General features: G+C 39.2%; 2 protein-coding genes across 2 annotated transcripts; one reads left to right on the top strand and one right to left on the bottom strand.

Annotated features, from left to right (window-relative positions):
• The first annotated feature begins 201 nt into the window (after window positions 1–201).
• LOC149587206 (uncharacterized) lies at window positions 202–2,581 on the top strand. Its single transcript, XM_089863520.1, has 2 exons — window positions 202–2,041; window positions 2,108–2,581. Exons 1-2 carry the CDS (start codon window positions 202–204, stop codon window positions 2,272–2,274), a joined length of 2,007 nt encoding a protein of 668 aa, XP_089719646.1. The 3' UTR covers window positions 2,275–2,581.
• A 7,417-nt stretch (window positions 2,582–9,998) lies between these two features.
• On the bottom strand, window positions 9,999–13,011 carry LOC149587205 (uncharacterized). The gene is made up of 7 exons (XM_089863335.1): window positions 12,140–13,011; window positions 12,029–12,076; window positions 11,239–11,948; window positions 10,947–11,171; window positions 10,659–10,887; window positions 10,530–10,585; window positions 9,999–10,408 (listed from the first exon to the last, which is right to left on the bottom strand). Exons 1-7 carry the CDS (start codon window positions 12,831–12,833, stop codon window positions 10,064–10,066), a joined length of 2,307 nt encoding a protein of 768 aa, XP_089719461.1. The 5' UTR covers window positions 12,834–13,011; the 3' UTR covers window positions 9,999–10,063.
• Window positions 13,012–19,132: the final 6,121 nt, after the last annotated feature.

Raw genomic sequence — 19,132 nt, 5'->3', positions numbered from 1 at the left:
GTCAAGGTCGGTCAAAATCGTGCAGGCACTATAAGGTTAGAGCATAGAGCCTGTTTTCGGAAGGGAATTTCGCGGTGGCTGGTTGGGAGGGTAGAGAGCGCGCGCCCCCCTAAGATGACGTAGTAGTGTTCCACTAAAGAAGTTCCGCGCGAGAGCAGAGAGAGAACCAGGGAACAAAATTTAAAATTATAGGTATTTAAAATGCCGGGCTACAACTGTGCAGTAGTTGGTTGTGTGAACAACGTCATGAAAACCAAGAACATCGGAGTTTCGTATCACAAGTTTCCTGTTGAAACGTGGGTTCGTAAGAGGTGGATAGAGAAGATCAAAACAGACAAAATTAATACAAAATCCTCAAAAGTTTGTTCGTTACATTTGGCAACTGAAGATTATGAGTCCGATTTAAAATCTCAACTTCTAAATATAAAGCCTAGAAGATACTTAAAGAAGAATGCAGTTCCTTCCTTATTGCTCGAAAATAAATGTAATTCCTACTCCAAAGAAAACTGTGATAAGAATTTAAACACTCCAAATATTCCCAAATTGGATTCGTTGATAAATAACTCGGTTCCTTCCATATGTGATAGTCATTCGAGAAAAAACTGTGATATCAATTTAAGCATTCCAAAATCTCCCAAATTGGACTCATTGAAGAATAGCTCGACCCCTTCCAGAAAAGAAAACTGTGATAACAATTTAAACATTACGCCTACCAAATCAGTGTACCTGAAGGAAAACTCAGTTTCTTCCTTAACATCAAATGACCATAATTATACTTCCTACTCAAAAGAAATTGATTTCAACTCGTTGACATCTCCCTCATCCCAAAAGAGAGAAAGCCTACTTGAGAAATCAATGAATTCTTTATTGACCCCCCAAACCCAAATTTCCTTTACGTCTAGTCTGTTTGAATGTAAATACCAAAGTACGCCAAAAATATGCAAGGAAATTCGATCATTGCCAGTCAATAAAGAAAACAGTATATGTGATTTTTCAAAGATAATTACCTCTCCTATGTCCAAAAAGGTAAAATCAAGGTTCATGGTAAATGAAACTCCGAAATGTTCGCTTTTAAAGAAGTTATCAAAGCAAAATAGCATAAGAAAACTTGAAGAAAGTATTGAGCAACTAAGCCAAGACTCGCACACAATTGATTCGGGTATCAACTCCTATTATGATTGTGGAAACTTAAATTCTTCGAATCGACCTTCACGAAGTATCTCTTCTATTCGAAATTCTACAAGGAGTCCATGTCAGTGCAATTTTAAGGAAGTTTTGGCCAAAAATAAGAAACTTCTCTTAGCGCGAAAAGCAAGTATCGCGAAAACTAAGATGCTGATGAACAGATTAACCAAGAAGGACCAAAAAATACGCTCATTAAGGTGCAATAACTCAATTCAAGGTATTGAATCACGTTTATTGAGGAAAGACTTAAAAAGGCTGAAAAAAGAGAATAAGTTGCTCTCGGAAAACAACTTCAAACATGAAGAAATTTTACAAAAGGTTTTTACTAAAAGCCAAATTAAAATGTTAAAAGGCTCCAAAAAAGTGAAGTGGGATGATGAAGATATTGCAAGGGCCTTTGCATTATGGTACCTCAGCAAACGAGCCTACATATACCTTCGTGTGCAGCGCAATATTCCTTTGCCTCATATAGCAACACTTAGGCACTTTGCTTCTAAGCTAGATTTCAGGCCAGGATTACTAAATGATGTTCTAAAAATAATGAAAGCAAATGGAACGCACATGCCAATCATAGAGAAATTAGTAGTATTGACATTTGATGAAGTAAAAGTTAGATCACTATTGGAATACGACGTAAAACATGACCAGATCATGGGCGAACATAGTCCGCTACAAGTGATAATGGCCCGAGGATTATTTGCAAGTTGGAAACAGCCAATTTATCTTGGATTCGATGAAAAAATGACTGCGTCACTTTTATACCAGGCGATCACGGAACTAAATTCTGCTGGCTTCACTGTGGTGGCCTGCGTAAATGACATGGGTGCGGGAAATCAAGGACTATGGAGAGAGCTGGGTATTTCTGTTAACCAAAACTCATTTCCAAATCCTGTAAACCCTCTAGAGGAGATTTTTTGTTTAGCTGATGCCCCACACCTATTGAAATTAATTCGAAACTGGTTTCTCGACAACGGATTTAACTACAATGGAAAGCTGATTACCAAAGAACCTGTGTTGTCATTTTTTAAGCAAGATCAAAGTGAATTAAGGAGATGCCACAAAATAACGAAACTCCACTTGGAATGTTAAGGAACTCAACGCCAAAATGTGAGAATGGCTGCGGAATTGATGTCGCATACTGTGGCCTCGGCAATAAAAAGAATGAAATTGGGTGATTTAGGAGAAAATACGGCCGACTTTATAGAAACTGTCAATCAGTGGTTCGACATCATGAACAGCTACGTGAAAGATGATGACATTATTTCAAAAAGCGGATTTGGAACGCACTTAGATGAACAAACTCAAGCTTTAATAAAGATGTCTGAAATTTTCAAGCAGGCGTTACCTTTAAAGAAAACCACAATGCAAGTTTTTCAGAAAGGCATCATAATTAGTATTAATTCAGTCATAAATCTATATCATCAGTTAAACGAAAAATACGGGATTAAATACATATTGACTTATCGCCTAAATCAGGACTGTCTGGAGAATTTCTTTTCACAGCTACGCACACGAGGTGGCTTGGATGATCATCCAACACCTCTTAATGCTCTCTATAGAATTCGAATGATCATTTTAGGTAAAAACCCTGGCATCATTCAGACAAATACAAATACAATAGGCAATTCGCAAGATGAATATTTTGTAACAAACATTTTTAGGCCAGAAATGATGATAAGGAAAACAACCTACAGTTCCTCAAACAAAGATTATAACAAGAGGGTGATAAAAACGCAGGCAACTTTAAACATAGACACAAACAAAACCCTCACAGAATGTGAAGAAAATGGACTAGAATATTTGGCAGGTTGGTTGGCCAATAAATTTGATAAGGCATTCCCAAACTTAGATCTGACATGCAAAAATAATTTAGAACTAGAACACTGCTATGCCAAACCAACATGGGTGGCGCAATTAAGCTATGGTGGAATTACCAAACCATCAAATAGTTTTTTAAATGATGTTCGATTTTTTGAATCTGAATTTTTAAAATACCACGAATCGAATGAAAGGTATGTTATCGATTGGGCGTGTTATCAAAACAGCATTGTCCAAAACGGCCTTTGCATAAACGCGTTTGCCATTATAGCCATTTCTCGTTTCAGCGCATTTTGATTACAGCGTTTATATCTTGAGCGTACGAAAGTACGCCTTTTCCAAAATATTGTTGTTTATCTTCATTGACTTCCCAAAATAATACGCCTTTTCCAAAAATTATATTTTATATTCACTTCCGATATAACATTACTGCTTTTTGCATAATATTGTTCTTTGTTCTATATACTTAATATAATAGAGATTTCCCTCCCTATCAATCACAGTTTGGGCGGAAACAGCAACCGCTGTATTGGGAAACGCGGAAACAGCATCCGCGGTTTTGCTTCCACGCCGTTTTGCAAACCGCTGTTTTGGGAACCGCTTTATTCCAAAACACTCTTTTGAAAACCGCTCAACTACCCGTGAACCGAATGAAATGGGTATAATTAGGCTTCGAAAAGAAGAGGGAATTGTTAATGCCGTGACAAATTTAATTTTAACACAAAAATCCAAGTCCTCAAAAGAACTTGTCTTTGCCTATATTAAAATGAGAACAATTATAAGAATGAATTTCATAAATGAAAGGAAAAATATCCAGTCTCAGGACAGAAAGAAAGAGAAAAAGATGAAATAAATTGTAACTTAAAAATTTGTAAACCAAAATCTCTGATGTAGAAAGTTATAATCTAAAAATTGTAAACCAAAAAGTTTTTTAAAAATTAAAATTTACAGATCTCAAAATAACGTTTCTTCTATTTTCAGAAAAATCATAATTTATATTTAGAAAATTACGCATGTTATACATAATAGTAATAGTATAATACCATCATTCCATTTTGACAATACCTTGATTCCTAATAATACCTCTACTGAAATATATTTCACTTCAATATTTAAATTATATCTAGTTTAACCAAAGTATATAATTTAAATAAAATATATAATAACGCAAACAATAATTATAGTGAACTATATATATATATATATATATATATATAAATATTAATATAATAGAGTTAATTTTGTTTGTGAACGATATATACATAAAAACTAGAAGGACGAAACTTAAAAAGACAGACGGGTTTAAAAAGACAGACGAGTTTAAAAATAGTACAAGTTGGGAAAACCAAAATATTACCTCTCCGAGGAGGACTACTTACAAACTTACTTACCCAGATATGGAAATGTTTCTTTTTTTAAGAACAAATACTGAAGTTAAAATTTATGAAATATTAAAGCAGTATACAAAGCATAGCAAATATACTGTAAATCAGACGACATTTTACATCCAATAAGGATATACTTGTACACATTAAAATCATCCGATGGGGGAAAAACGGGAAATGAAGAGCTAAACCTTTGGAGGGATATTACCTTTACGTTTTTGTAAAGGCCGAATTTTCTACTCCTCAACTGTATACCCTCTATGTTCAAAACCATATTCACAACAGGGTTGCCATGTAAACACTATCCTCTCGTTTCACCTCAACGATTTTCTTAGTTTGTCAACATGACTGTTAACGTTACATAACACCAAAGCTTATTTGTGGCTACACACACTGGAAGTAAATGCGCACCATAAATAGCATGAAAACACGAAGCTATAATCCGATTACGATCAGACCTTTCACTGGTCTGGGCTGCGTCCAGCAGAGCTCCCCAAAATGACAGCGGATTTTGGAAAACGGTTACCGGTGAGATCTGTCGTCATAGCTTTTTTCCGGTAATCGGTGTTTTAAAAATGACGCTAGCGCAATAAAGCGTGCAAGGTACCAAGGCTTAACAAAAATTGTATGATAACATATTTAAAGAGATAGATAACAACGTCTTTTATAATTAAAATTTGAAAGTAACATGTCTCTTAAAATTCTCGCGTCATCAAATGGTTTCACGCCAATTAAATAGCTATAGTCCCATCAGAATCAGCAAGAGCTATTTGTATTAATTCCTCCATGTTTTTTCGCCAAGCTGAGAACTACGCGTTTTACGTCACGTTTTCCCAAAACCCGACTATTTTCTTTGAAGACCGCGCTGGCTCAGCGCTGAGCACCGTGACGTCAAATTCAAAAGCAATATCCCGTCCTGTACGACACTGCTAACAGCACTGCGCTCTGCTGAACGCGGCCCAGATATCCACCATGATTATAAAATCTAAGCCTAATTATTTAACAGTGTATTTAACTTTCGGCTCACTCTGAACCGTTAATGTCTCTGCATTACAGAAACGAAAACCAAACCCAAGCGTTTACTTTTTGGTTTACTAGGCCTGTTGACAAATAAAAATACATTTGACCAATATCGTTGCGTTCGTTTTGAAATCACTATAGAAAGGATTATCCTATAAACAGATGTAGTATAGCTTAAGTAATATATAAACATCCATTTCAAATAACAATATTAAAAAACATTCTTGGAATATCAAAATGAAACAGAGCTTTAAAGCGACAAAAGTACTAAATGCATCGTAATTACGAAAAAGATTTCGACATATTCACTTTATATTATGAAAAAGTGAATATTAAGGTTCTGTAGGATTTCTTAACACATCAAAACAAAGCGAACTGCTAACTCGGCGCACTAGTGTGACAACGGACAGACACACACAGACAAAAAAATAGACTGCTTTTTAACTCTTTCCGTTTTAATTTTGAGTTTAGAAACAAGATTATCTTAAATATTAAAATAAATATAATTAATATTAAATATTTTCTTCGTTAGTTGTTCGCCTTATTGAGCGTTACATCGTCTTGATAAAGAACAATTAAACATTCTTGAGAGACTTGACTAATATTGGCGTTTAAAATGAAGCATACGCCGGTTGCTTCACCTTATTCTAATAGGTAGTATATAAGGATTTCGAATCGCAGCTATGGATAAGAACAGCGCAATTGCGTGAACCTTTGGTGGAAGCCCCGCCATTGGGAGGCCGGACGTTTCTCGTAACCCTGGCCGATCGCCGCGTATGTCTTAACCTTAAGGATGATGATGGAGTAGAAGCCAGGTGTGCAGACTGGTGTCCATGTGGGATGGACAAAAACTATGACCAGAAGATGGTGGTGTAGAAGCCAGGTGTACAGACTGGTGTCCATGTGGGATGGACAAAAACAATGACCAGAAGATGGTGGTGTAGAAGCCAGGTGTACAGACTGGTGTCCATGTGGGATGGACAAAAACAATGACCAGAAGATGGTGGTGTAGAAGCCAGGTGTACAGACTGGTGTCCATGTGGGATGGACAAAAACAAAGACGAGAAGATGGTGGTGTAGAAGCCAGGTGTACAAACTGGTGTCCATGTGGGATGGACAAAAACAAAGACCAGAAGATGGTGGTGTTAGAAGCCAGTAAGTACAGACTGGTGTCTTTGTGGGATAGACAAAAGCAACGCCCAGAAGGTGGTGGTGTTAGAAGCCAGTGAATACAGATTGGTGTTCATGTGGAATGGACAATTGACTAGTCAGATGAAATAGTAGTGGCCAGTTGAATTGTGGATAGCCTCAAGTTTTGAATTTTCCGGGAACTGTGAATGCGGTCCGGAAATGGCGAACACATTTGCTTCGATTCGGAAACTGCGAACGCGGTCCCCTGGGGTGTAAGTCAATAACAACAGCCTGACACACACACACACACACACACACAGACATGCCTGTCGATTTTAGAACCTCTCCGTGACATACGTCACTCGGAGAGGTAATAAGTCTCCTCTCAGGTTCTTCTCCCCGAAATAGTGGAACACTATGACGTCACTAAAGCGAGAGAAACTTTCTACGGAAATTTTCTAGGGCGAACGTTCCGAATGCCCTCCCGTTGAGTGAAAGTAGAGTATTTTTTCTTTCCAATGTTAGTCGCTGTCACCACCCCCTAGGTTTGTGCACAGTGACCAGCCGTGCAGACGAGGGGCACTCGTTGAACGCCTTACAACACTTTCTTCTAGTAAATTCGCGAATCTTGAATGGTATTAAAGAGGGGGGCATGAAAAACTGGAAGGGAATACAATACAAACGTAAATATACAGAATGGTGGCGTCCATCCTGAACTTGGGGTTGACTATATGTATATGTCACTGTTTACACTAACAGTCAGGGAGGTCCCGTCCCCGTGTTAACATCTCTTCGACAAAAGAAAAAACACCGACTTTTCTTTGAGAGTAGAGAAAATTTCACTAAACCGCGATAGCTCCCTACACCGCAGCCTGATAACGTTTATAAGGATAACAAGAAGGGAACGTCAATACCCAAGCGTTTTGACAGAATCTTAACCCTAATTTATTATTTTTGTATATTTTAAGAATTGTTCGTTAAGCCAGCAACATGACTTATGCTTACACACCGATACAAAATTATTGTAAATGAAAACATAAGTTAATAAACATTATATCAGAAGGGAATAAAGGAGAAGGGAGACATTAGAGGCTGATGTGGTAACGGGAGTCCGACCAACCTCAAGAAAACCGCGAAAACTTTGCGCAAGTACACAGCTTTTAACCAATTTACTGCAAATATAGTTCTTTAAGTTCTCCGCGGTATCAGGCGGCCTATTTGTCTGCTAGATTTTCATTCTCCAAAGGCTTAAGGCTGTCGATGTTTCGTTCTTGTGCAATTATAACCTCAAGTATGTATTTTATTGAAACTAATTTTTATTTTTTAATATTAATTCAGAATAATTAGTTTTCATCTATTTATTACCTTCAAATTATCTGATTTTGGTATGTTCTATCAATCTAGGGCCTTCATTATGAATTCCGACGTAATCACATCATGCACAAATATTATCATAAGTAACTGTTCAACCGAAAGGTTTTTGAAAAATATTAATGTTCCTGGAAGTGAAATAGCTTTATTGCACAATGAATTGGCTAGTCGAACAACTCAATTTGAATCTCTAATTAAGTATCTTATAAAGTTATTTTACCAAATATATGATTCTGTTAATGCTCCTAATACTTCTATCAAAAGAAAAAAAGTTAAGAGTACGTCAGAAAAAAGCACGCTCACGATTATAAATTGGTATGGTGCCATCGCGAAACATTTCTTCGATTTATCAATTTTGATCACAGAAGCTACCTCAACTGCGGCTAAGGTGTCAGACTATCAGAAACTCCAGTTATTTCATGCCTATGGATATGAAGTATTCTCTGTATCAAGACTGAAGCTACTTGGTAGAGATTTAGATGTGAATAACCAGTGTGATAACCCCGAATCAAAGACAGCAAATGATACTGATACTGGCTGCGATGATCTCATTGAAAGTATCGATTTAGATATGAATAACCAGTGTGATAACCCCGAATCAAAGACAGCAAATGATACTGATACTGGCTGCGATGATCTCATTGAAAGTATCGATTTAGATATGAATAACCAGTGTGATAACCCCGAATCAAAGACAGCAAATGATACTGATACTGGCTGCGATGATCTCATTGAAAGTATCGATGATGCAAGTGTAGAAGACAAATACGACAGAAGCTATATTTCATTTGGCGGTGGCTGCTTATCGAGTATAAGAAGAGTTTTTAAAAATCGGATTCGATTTGGAAAAGAAAAATCACTATCTGAGAAGCAAATCCTAGAAGCTAAAACACTTTACGAATTGAGCTGGATTTTCAGCATGGATGCCAAAGATAAAGTGAATTTAAATTATACGGGCATGCTTATGAGAGATGACGGTGGAATGCAGTTTCCGAGAGAGGAGCTTAAACCATTTTTACGGGAACTTAACTCGAAAGTTAGAAGCTACCTTAGTACAGAGGGTTTCTGTAAATACGGACGAGGCATTATAAAAGTAATGGCAGAAAATGTTTTCCAAGATGCCAGTCTAGTCAAGAAATTTCTTGAAAGTGCAAGAAAATTCACAGATCGTGCGGAAGAAGATTTACATCTATTTTATAAAGAATGGACAAGAAAAATGGTTCACGCAATGTTCAATGATTGGTTAAGAGCTAAAGAATCGCAGGAAAGTGAAAACCATAAGGAAATGAGTAAAGGTTGCGCTTCTCTCAGGGATGAACTATATATTCTTTCAAAAACATCCAAAAATTCGCTTAATCAACCCCTGAATGAAGATAGCAGTATTTCAAAAAAGACCACGAAAATGTCGACAGCCACAATCTCAAAACCCAAAGTCTCAAATCCAACCGCTATACGTAAAAAGAAAACTGTGATAGAAGTGAAAAATCGCAAAGACGTGTCAAAACTGACCAAAACAGCTCGTCCAAAAACCATTGTGATAGCTCAAGATGCCATAGAACCCAACAGTACATCTGGACAATCTAAGAAACCCACAAAAAGAGGGCGTCCAAAAACCATTGTGATAGCTCAAGATGCCATAGAACCCAACAGTACATCTGGACAATCTAAGAAACCCTCAAAAAGAGGGCGTCCAAAAAACATTGTGATAGCTAAAGATGCCTTTGAACCAAACAGTCCATCAGGACAAGCTAAGAAACCCGCAAAAAGAGGGCGTCCAAAGAAAACCATGATTGAATCAGAAGTCACAGAAGCTCTCTCTAAACCAATGGCTAAACCGAGCGAAGTTGTGCAGCCCAAAGAAGAAATTATACATGCCTCAAATGGCAAAAAACCGAAATCGTCTAAACCATCCAAGAAGCTTAACGAAAAAGACAGTACAAATAAATCTGTGATAAATAGTTCAAATGAAACACAATCAGGTGGCGAAAAAAACTCTCTATTTGAGCCGGGACCATCCTCTGGAAGAAAAACAAGAAAACCAAAGTTCCTAGCTGACTTTAAATGCAAATTTTAATAATGACTTGACAATTAAAATGTATAACAGAATGTTTTAATTTCCAAATTAATTAAACAATTCCAAATGCTCACTGATTCTAGCTTTTCTTCACTAAACTTTGCTTAATAGCCTTACGTTTAACCACGCGTCCTTGGTTAAATTTTGAAAAGTTACGGCTAACATACAAGCGTTCGCTTCGGTAGTTTTTGCTGGAGTGATGGTGGCCATGTACTTCAGCTTTAGTTTGTAAATTTTTTCGAGCGTAAGCAAAATTGGCCCCCGATAACTTTCCATTGGCATTGAACTTGTATTGTGAAAACAGCGTTTCAACAGCGCTCCCATTTAGGCGGAGAGGTGCCAGGTAATAACCTGGATAATCCTTAGTGAAGTCCTTTACTAGAGCTTTCATTCCAAAAACCATGACCCTTAAAAGATCCCACGTCTATAAGAAAACATGATATATTAATCGTTGCAAGACGTAGATGATTATTTGGCCCTTCGTCTTGATGGTACGAAATGTTCTTAACGGGTATATAACCGCAGGGTACAATTTTTACTCTTACCTGCCACGCCAAAAAGGCCTTAGTTGGATACATCATGTTAAACTTTACATCACGAGCTATAATTTGTTTTCAAACATAAAACAGTAAATCCTAAGAATTAGAGCACATTCATGATTAGAATAAATTTACCTTTTAGATCTACTAGCCAATCCTTGAAATATTTTAACCCATTTTCCATGTTCACCATTAATGGATCTTCTAAGCTAGTGATTTTTCCTCTCTTTAGCATGCCTTTTTCAAAAAGTAAACTCACAGCTTCAAGATACTTGAACGTTGCCATTGTTTCTTCACTATCGTCTGGCTTGTCTCCGTTCTTTGGGTTTGCGTGTTCAAATAGCTCAGCCAAAACCTCATTTTGCTGAAAATAGGCAATTTATTTTTCATTGCTCTAGAGCCTTGCCTCAAACAGTTTCTTACTTGCATTATCCGAGCGGGCTTCACGTTGAGCTTGGTCCAGGCATCCCTGTCAATATAGCTTTGCACCAGGTCAGGAATGAATCTCGGAATTCCAGCCTCTCGTCTTTGATCTTCCCTTTTCTTCATTGCAATTATTGAGTCCCAACCAAATTTTATGCCATGTTTAACAAATTGTCGTGCCCCTCCTTCCTTTGATGAAAATAAGGCGTTGACAAGGCTTTTCATCTACAGTAAAGTTTGCCATATAATGGCTGGCAAGATTTTATTATTTAAAATCTTACACATTACTTACCTCGTGTGAAGGGCAGATGATCCAATGAATAAATTTATTTAGCATAAATGGGTTTCGGAAAGAAGGGTTCACTTCAATGTTGACCTCTTTTGATGCTGATATCTTCACGCCGTAAGCTCCTTGATAACCTTGCGTTTGTTTAATCAGGCTCAAATTTGACGCAGCTCCGTCACACATTAAGACAGAAACTTTAAAGTTGTGCAAGTGGAAAGCTCTTAGAACTTCAAAAAGACAAGCGGCGATGAAATGTGTGTCAGTTGTGTTCTCTGAGGCAAAATATGGTCCAACAATATCATAATCTGAGGTTAGATCCCTCCAAAGGAATTGAAGCATGTAGTTAGCTTTAGGTAAGGTTTCGGATGGTTTGAGGTCTTCGTAAATATCATCTAAGCTGGACAGCTCATCCGATGTCATGGCAAGTCCTACCAACTGGTGATTCTTGCTGTTCCAAATTACTTTTGCAGTAACTTTAACTTCATCGAAGATTAGTATTCCATCCCCCTTGGGTTCTTTTCTTCCTACAGCCAATTCTTCTTTGACGAACTCCTCATAACATAACTGCTGCTCTTGCATATAGTCAAAGTTAATACCTGGACCATCAAGATGCTTTGACATTTTCCTTTGCAAACTTCTCCAACTTGGTAAATTTAGAATTGCAAAACTTTTTAGGGCTTCGTAGGCTGCTCTGCTGCGACATGCTATTGCGAGGGCTGATAAATTGTTATATTAAAAATTATGAGAGCTTTTAATTTATTTCTCAAAAGAAATTATACCAAAAAAAATACTGTACCTATTCGGTATGTTATCACACTCCATCTATTTCCGACCTTTCCATTACCTTTAAAATTAACAAGCATTTAAAACAAATCCACAATTAAAATAATGACAAAATAGGTCTTACAATTTCTTGATTGATCCTCTGCAAAATCTTGTCGATCTTGTTCCCTTTGTTGAGCACAATCAGTTTCCCAAATTTCTCTTAGAGATGCACTTGCTTCTGGGTTCTCATTCAAGATCTCTTCAAACTCATTTGAAAAGTCCTTTCTTATAATTTTTGTAGTTTTAAATAATTCATCGCTTTGTTTTGCATTTAACTGAAGTTCATATTCTTCACATTTTACACTTAGTTTCTTGTTTGCCTCAAAAAGCCTGTGCTTTCTGACACGCAAATGCGATCGACGCTTGTTTTGAGTTTTTGGTGATAAATATTTTAAAGGACAGTTTGATGATGGAGAGGCATAAATGCGTTTAGCACATTGCAATCCTAATTTCCTGATATGTTTGGATACATTACGACATGGGTTGCAATGACTTTTTACATTTAAATGCTTAGCTGACGCAAATTTTGATGGCTTAAACCAGATTGAGCATAGTTTGGATGATTTTCTTGAGATAGGACTCTCATAGTTTGTGATGTTTTTTGGTGAGAACTTAATTTCTGAAAGCTTTTCATGCGCTTCTGGTGTAACTCCTGCGCAAAGTGCATATCCTTCTTCAAAAATGGTTTTAAAACAATTGTATGCTTTAATCTCCATAAATTGGTCGTCTTCAAATAGGTTCTCTCTCGAACAGGCACCTTCATACGCTACAATCATGGTAGCTTCTCCATCCTCATTCACCAGGAACTTTACAGGTTCATAACCAAGACTGGGAACCAATATATCAGATCTAGTAACTTCCAAATACCGCTAGTTTAAAAATTAAAATGCGGATTTTAGCGTAACTATGGTTATATGTCTAAAAAGTAAAATTGGTTTAGCTAAGGCTGTGTTAAGTAGGGTTACATTATTTGGATCTTTCCTATTTACGAGGCCGCCTTCGATAGTGGGATTTTTTTTAGTAGGATAGTAGTAAAAATAGTAGTATTTTTCCTAGATCGAAAAGCTAGACCGATGACGGAGAAAATGCTATGAACAGCTCTATTTGAATACTCATTAGGCATATTTCAGAAGCAACGTTCTCGTATGATTTTACTGTTTTAACAGTTTTTGATTATTTAACCTAATGTTCTCAGCGATATTTCCCAAAAGAAATTCATTTTGTACTATTAATGCGCTCAAAATAACGAAACATATGTCACCAAAGTGAACTTCCCCACATCATGGCCTCTCAACTAGGTGTCTATAGTCGCCCTATTGTGAGGCCACTCCTAATCTCGTCTGTCTCTACACGGAAATCAGTAAACCCCATCTCTACTGGCCTCTCAAGTAGGCCACTACTGACGCATAGTTGAGCGGCCAGTGTAATAGTCCATGGTTCCATTTAGCTTGTTTATTCTCTACTGGCCTCTCAAGTAGGCCACTACTGACCCTAGTTGAGAGGCCAGTGTAATAGTCCATGGTTCCACTTCGCTTGTTTATTCTCTACTGGCCTCTCAAGTAGGCCACTACTGACGCCTACTTGAGCGGCCAGTGTAATAGTCCATGGTTCCATTTAGCTTGTTTATTCTCTACTGGCCTCTCAAGTAGGCCACTACTCACGCCTAGTTGAGCGGCCAGTGTAATAGTCCATGGTTCCATTTAGCTTGTTTATTCTCTACTGGCCTCTCAAGTAGGCCACAACTGACGCCTAGTTGAGAGGCCAGTGTAATAGTCCATGGTTCCATTTAGCTTGTTTATTCTCTACTGGCCTCTCAAGTAGGCCACTACTCACGCCTAGTTGAGCGGCCAGTGTAATAGTCCATGGTTCCATTTAGCTTGTTTATTCTCTACTGGCCTCTCAAGTAGGCCACTACTGACGCCTACTTGAGCGGCCAGTGTAATAGTCCATGGTTCCATTTAGCTTGTTTATTCTCTACTGGCCTCTCAAGTAGGCCACTACTGACGCCTAGTTGAGCGGCCAGTGTAATAGTCCATGGTTCCATTTAGCTTGTTTATTCTCTACTGGCCTCTCAAGTAGGCCACTACTGACGCCTAGTTGAGCGGCCAGTGTAATAGTCCATGGTTCCATTTAGCTTGTTTATTCTCTACTGGCCTCTCAAGTAGGCCACAACTGACGCCTAGTTGAGAGGCCAGTGTAATAGTCCATGGTTCCATTTAGCTTGTTTATTCTCTACTGGCCTCTCAAGTAGGCCACTACTCACGCCTAGTTGAGCGGCCAGTGTAATAGTCCATGGTTCCATTTAGCTTGTTTATTCTCTACTGGCCTCTCAAGTAGGCCACTACTGACGCCTACTTGAGCGGCCAGTGTAATAGTCCATGGTTCCATTTAGCTTGTTTATTCTCTACTGGCCTCTCAAGTAGGCCACTACTGACGCCTAGATGAGCGGCCAGTGTAATAGTCCATGGTTCCATTTAGCTTGTTTATTCTCTACTGGCCTCTCAAGTAGGCCACAACTGACGCCTAGTTGAGAGGCCAGTGTAATAGTCCATGGTTCCATTTAGCTTGTTTATTCTCTACTGGCCTCTCAAGTAGGCCACTACTCACGCCTAGTTGAGCGGCCAGTGTAATAGTCCATGGTTCCATTTAGCTTGTTTATTCTCTACTGGCCTCTCAAGTAGGCCACTACTGACGCCTACTTGAGCGGCCAGTGTAATAGTCCATGGTTCCATTTAGCTTGTTTATTCTCTACTGGCCTCTCAAGTAGGCCACTACTGACGCCTAGTTGAGCGGCCAGTGTAATAGTCCATGGTTCCATTTAGCTTGTTTATTCTCTACTGGCCTCTCAAGTAGGCCACTACTGACGCCTAGTTGAGCGGCCAGTGTAATAGTCCATGGTTCCATTTAGCTTGTTTATTCTCTACTGGCCTCTCAAGTAGGCCACTACTGACGCCTAGTTGAGAGGCCAGTGTAATAGTCCATGATTCCATTTTGCTTGTTTATTCTCTACTGGCCTCTCAAGTAGGCCACTACTGACGCCAAGATGAGCGGCCCGACACCTAACCCAACCCAACCCAACCCAACCCAACCTAACCTAACCTAACCTAACCTATACTTATCTAGTTTGAACGTTAGGACATATCTGTACTGGCCTCGCGATTAGGCCACTTAGGACACCTAGTTTAAAGGCCAATGTGATGCTTCCATTTCGTTTTTAATATTTATTCACGAACGGCAAAGTAGCCGACGATAAAAACATAGATAAGAGACCCATGTATTGTCCCAAGTTTAATTTTGCGTGTTTATTCTCTACTGGCCTCTCAAGTAGGCCACTACAAACGCTTAGTTCAGAGGCGCGTGTAATTGTACACGGTTCCGTTTTGCAGGTTTATTTTCTAATGGCCTCTCAAGTAGGCCACTACCAACGCCTACTTGAGAGGCCCGACATGGAATTTCACCCGCCTCGCCTAAACCTAACCTAACCTAACCTGGTCTAATCTCGTTTGAACGTAAGGGCATATCTGTACTGGCCTCGCAATTAGGTTAAAGGCCAATGTATTATTCCAACATTTCGTTTTGCATGTTCATTCTGTATTGGCCTCGCAATTAGAACACTTAAAACGCCTTGTTAAAAGGCCAGTGCATTACCCCATTTCATTTTTCCTGTTTATTCACGAAAGGCTAAGTATGCGCCTCTTTACACGGAAAAAGACAGTAATATAGCAATGTTTTGGAAAAGGCGGCAATTTATGGTTAGTGAGAAACAATTTGAAAAAGGCGGCAATTTATGGTTAGTCAGCAATATTTTGGAAAAGGCGGCAATTTATGGTTAGTCAGCAATATTTTGGAAAAGGCGGCAATTTATGGTTAGTCGGCACAATGTAGCAATTCATACTATTTTCTCCATCATAGGTTCCGCTTTTCATCGTAGGGGGAATACTACTAATTTTACTACCATCCTACTAAAACTTTTACCACTATGGAAAACGGCCTCTAAAATAGGAATGACCCCATTATTTTGAACGGAATTCGTGGTGAATAAACTTGAACTCACATCTTTGGAATTAAGGGCCAGCTTCTCCTTGTAGAAAACAAACGTGCTTATTTTACATTCACTCTTCAATTTATCTAACCAACCACCAACAACAAGAAGTTTATTTTTATCTGGTGGCAGGATGTTAACCTAATTTAATTAAAAGAATCATTAAAACTCCAAGAGTATGAAATGCTTTCAAAATCTGAACATTCTAAGCAAGGTTTTTTCAATCTTAGAAGTGAAGTAAACGCCAAGGCTTACCGAATCATTTAGTTTCCTCTTCTTGTTTTCACTCTCCTGAATATTTAGGTTGTCTGTTTGTACCGATTTATTTAAACGCCTAGCTTTTCCTTCTTTAATATTTACTTGAACCGATTTAAAACTTACTTCCCGTGCATCTAAATTAATTTGCACAGCTTGATTTCGCTTAACAACATGAACTTCGGCCATTTTTATCTCCTTCAATGTAAAGTTGTAAACAAAACTACTTTTTATACGTCAACCGAGACGTCACCTTCTTATGTGACGTCACAGTTACGACAGAAGTTAGATAGACAATCAGTGAAGGGTAGTTGATTTGAGGTTAGTAAGACTGTTGTTACGAGTGTAAAGCATTATGGAGATATAAAGCGGGTCCCTTCTCCTTTATTCCCCTCTGATTATATTAAGGCTTACGTTAATAAGATATTTTCCAATTGAACTCGATGCATTAGTAAAATTATTTTTGGCAAGGCCAGATTAATTTTAATACCAAAGAGTTTTAGGGGATAATAAAGAGAGAGGAAAAACATATTCCATCAACCCCTTGCTCTAAAAGAATTTATATTTCATGTAGATATCAAGACCATTTCATAAGCCCCGCAGTTGAAGACTACTGGCGGGGAAAACAGTCGGAGGTTCTGTCAGGCATGGTGGGTAATGAAGGTCTAGTATTAGCTGGAGATGGTCGCAACGACAGTCCAGGTATTACTTGTATCTCCAAATTTGGGATTTATTGCAAATGATATCAATCAGGCTTAGTGTTGTGTATGTAGGCAATAATAATAGGGATGCTATTTTAATACTAATTACCAACTTATTTATTACGAGTTACAAATTAAAGAGTTACAATATTTAACAACCTGATGCCTACGGCATCCTAGAGCGAAGTGCCCCAAACGTCCCCTGGCTATTCCCAGCTATTCATCTGCCTAGTGGCGCCATCTATATATGGTGTACATATATAACAATACCTTTCCCCCTTTTTTTGTTTGTTTTGTGGGAATACATGGGGATTATGAATCTGTAATAGAGTTCATGATTCTGCGTGGCGAAATCTAGCTGGTGGTTTTCTGGTCCGTGCCGGCTGGATACGCTTGCTTGGCGGTGGTGCTTCTGAGGAGTTCGGAAGGTTTGAATTGCTGGACGTTTCCGAGGTATGGGTGTTCGCAGGTGGGAGGAAGTCGAGCCTGGGGTTTATTGTAGTGGGCTTCTCTGTTCCCGTTGCGTGACTTGCTGCCTTCGCAGTTTCTTCAGTTAATGTCGCTTCATTTGGTGCTGACCTAATTGCTATACGATTCTCCGGTACACCAACCGGTGTGGGATGTTCTACATGTGCAGGTTCTGCATCGTTGTGTACTTCAGGGCCCGTGGTGGTCGTCCAAACGAATCTTCGGTGGGTGTGTTCGGTGAGAGTTTTGGCTGGTTCATGGGCACCTGGCGCTTTAGGCTGTTCTTTGGGTTGTCTCCTTCTGATTTGGTTTTTGTGCCGCCGGAGCATTCCGAATTCCGTGTTCATTTCGTGCATTGTCTGACCCAGGTACTTTCCTATACTTCCCTTGAACCATTTATCACCTTGTCCAAAATTCCTGACGTATACTGGGTCAGAAACCTTATAGTGGTTCTTTGGTTGATTGTCTTCCGTGTCTTGCGGATTCTCGTGACTTGTTTGAAGTTTTGGGTTGAAAAGATCCAGTTTTGAATGTATTTGCCTACCCAGCATTAGCTCTGCTGGGGATTTTCCTTCAGCGTTTGGCGTTCTCCGGTAGTTGAGAAGAATCTTTGCTAGTCGTGTCTCAAGAGTGCCAGAGTCGCTAACTTTCTTAAGTGTTTCTTTTACCGTTCTGACCGTTCGTTCGGCCTGGCCGTTGCTAGCGGGATGATACGGTGCTGTACGGAGATGCGTTATCCCGTATTGAGTGATGAAGTTTTGAAAAGCGGAGCTGGTAAAGCATGTTCCGTTATCTGTGACTAACGTGGGCATTATTCCAAATCGAGCAATGTGTTGCCGTAGCGAGCGCGTTACGGCCTCTGTGGATGTGGTTGAAGTTATCTCCAGTTCGATCCACTTACTGTAAGCGTCCACGATGACTAGAATGTATTTATTCTCGATCGGGCCGGCGAAATCTGCATGTACCCTTTGCCATGGCTTCTTAGGGTCTGGCCAGGCGTGATAGTTTGTCTTCGGCATAGGCGCCGCGTTCTGACAAGTGTGGCAGGATCTGACTACTCCTTCAATGTGGGCGTCAATTTCGGGCCACCATATCTTGGATCTTGCAGTGTTTTTCATTGCTACTATGCTCTGGTGTGTACTGTGGAGTTCCGCTAGTATTTCCTGTTGGCATGATTTTGGTATTATTAATTTATTACCCCGAAGCAGAATCTTGTGGAAATTTGATAGCTCTGATCTTAGTCGTTGGTAAGGTTGCAGGCTGGCTTTGAGTTTACGTGTAGGCCATCCTCCTTTCATGTGTTTTGAGACGAGTTGTAAATCGGGGTCCTGTCGTGTGGCTTCGACGAGAGCCTTGACGTTTAACGGTCCGCGATCCATGTCTTGGAGAAGAAGGACATATTGCATGGGTACTGGCGTGTTTGACGCGGGCGTAGGGAGTGGCAAGCGGCTGAGAGCATCGGCGTTGCCGTTCAACGACCCTTTTCTAAATTTTATTTCATAGCTGTAAGCTGAGAGAAATAGCGCCCAGCGCTGAATGCGAGCTGCTGCCATGGGTGGTACTGGTTTGTCTGCTCCTAAGAGTGTAACCAACGGTTGATGATCAGTGT

The sequence above is a fragment of the Phalangium opilio genome, unplaced genomic scaffold (genome assembly GCF_054372755.1).
Source record: "Phalangium opilio isolate 3A_F unplaced genomic scaffold, DU_Popi_V2 ptg001170l_1, whole genome shotgun sequence".
In the NCBI taxonomy this organism is placed as follows: Eukaryota; Metazoa; Arthropoda; class Arachnida; order Opiliones; family Phalangiidae; genus Phalangium; species Phalangium opilio.
This window is presented reverse-complemented; position numbering and strand designations above follow the sequence as displayed.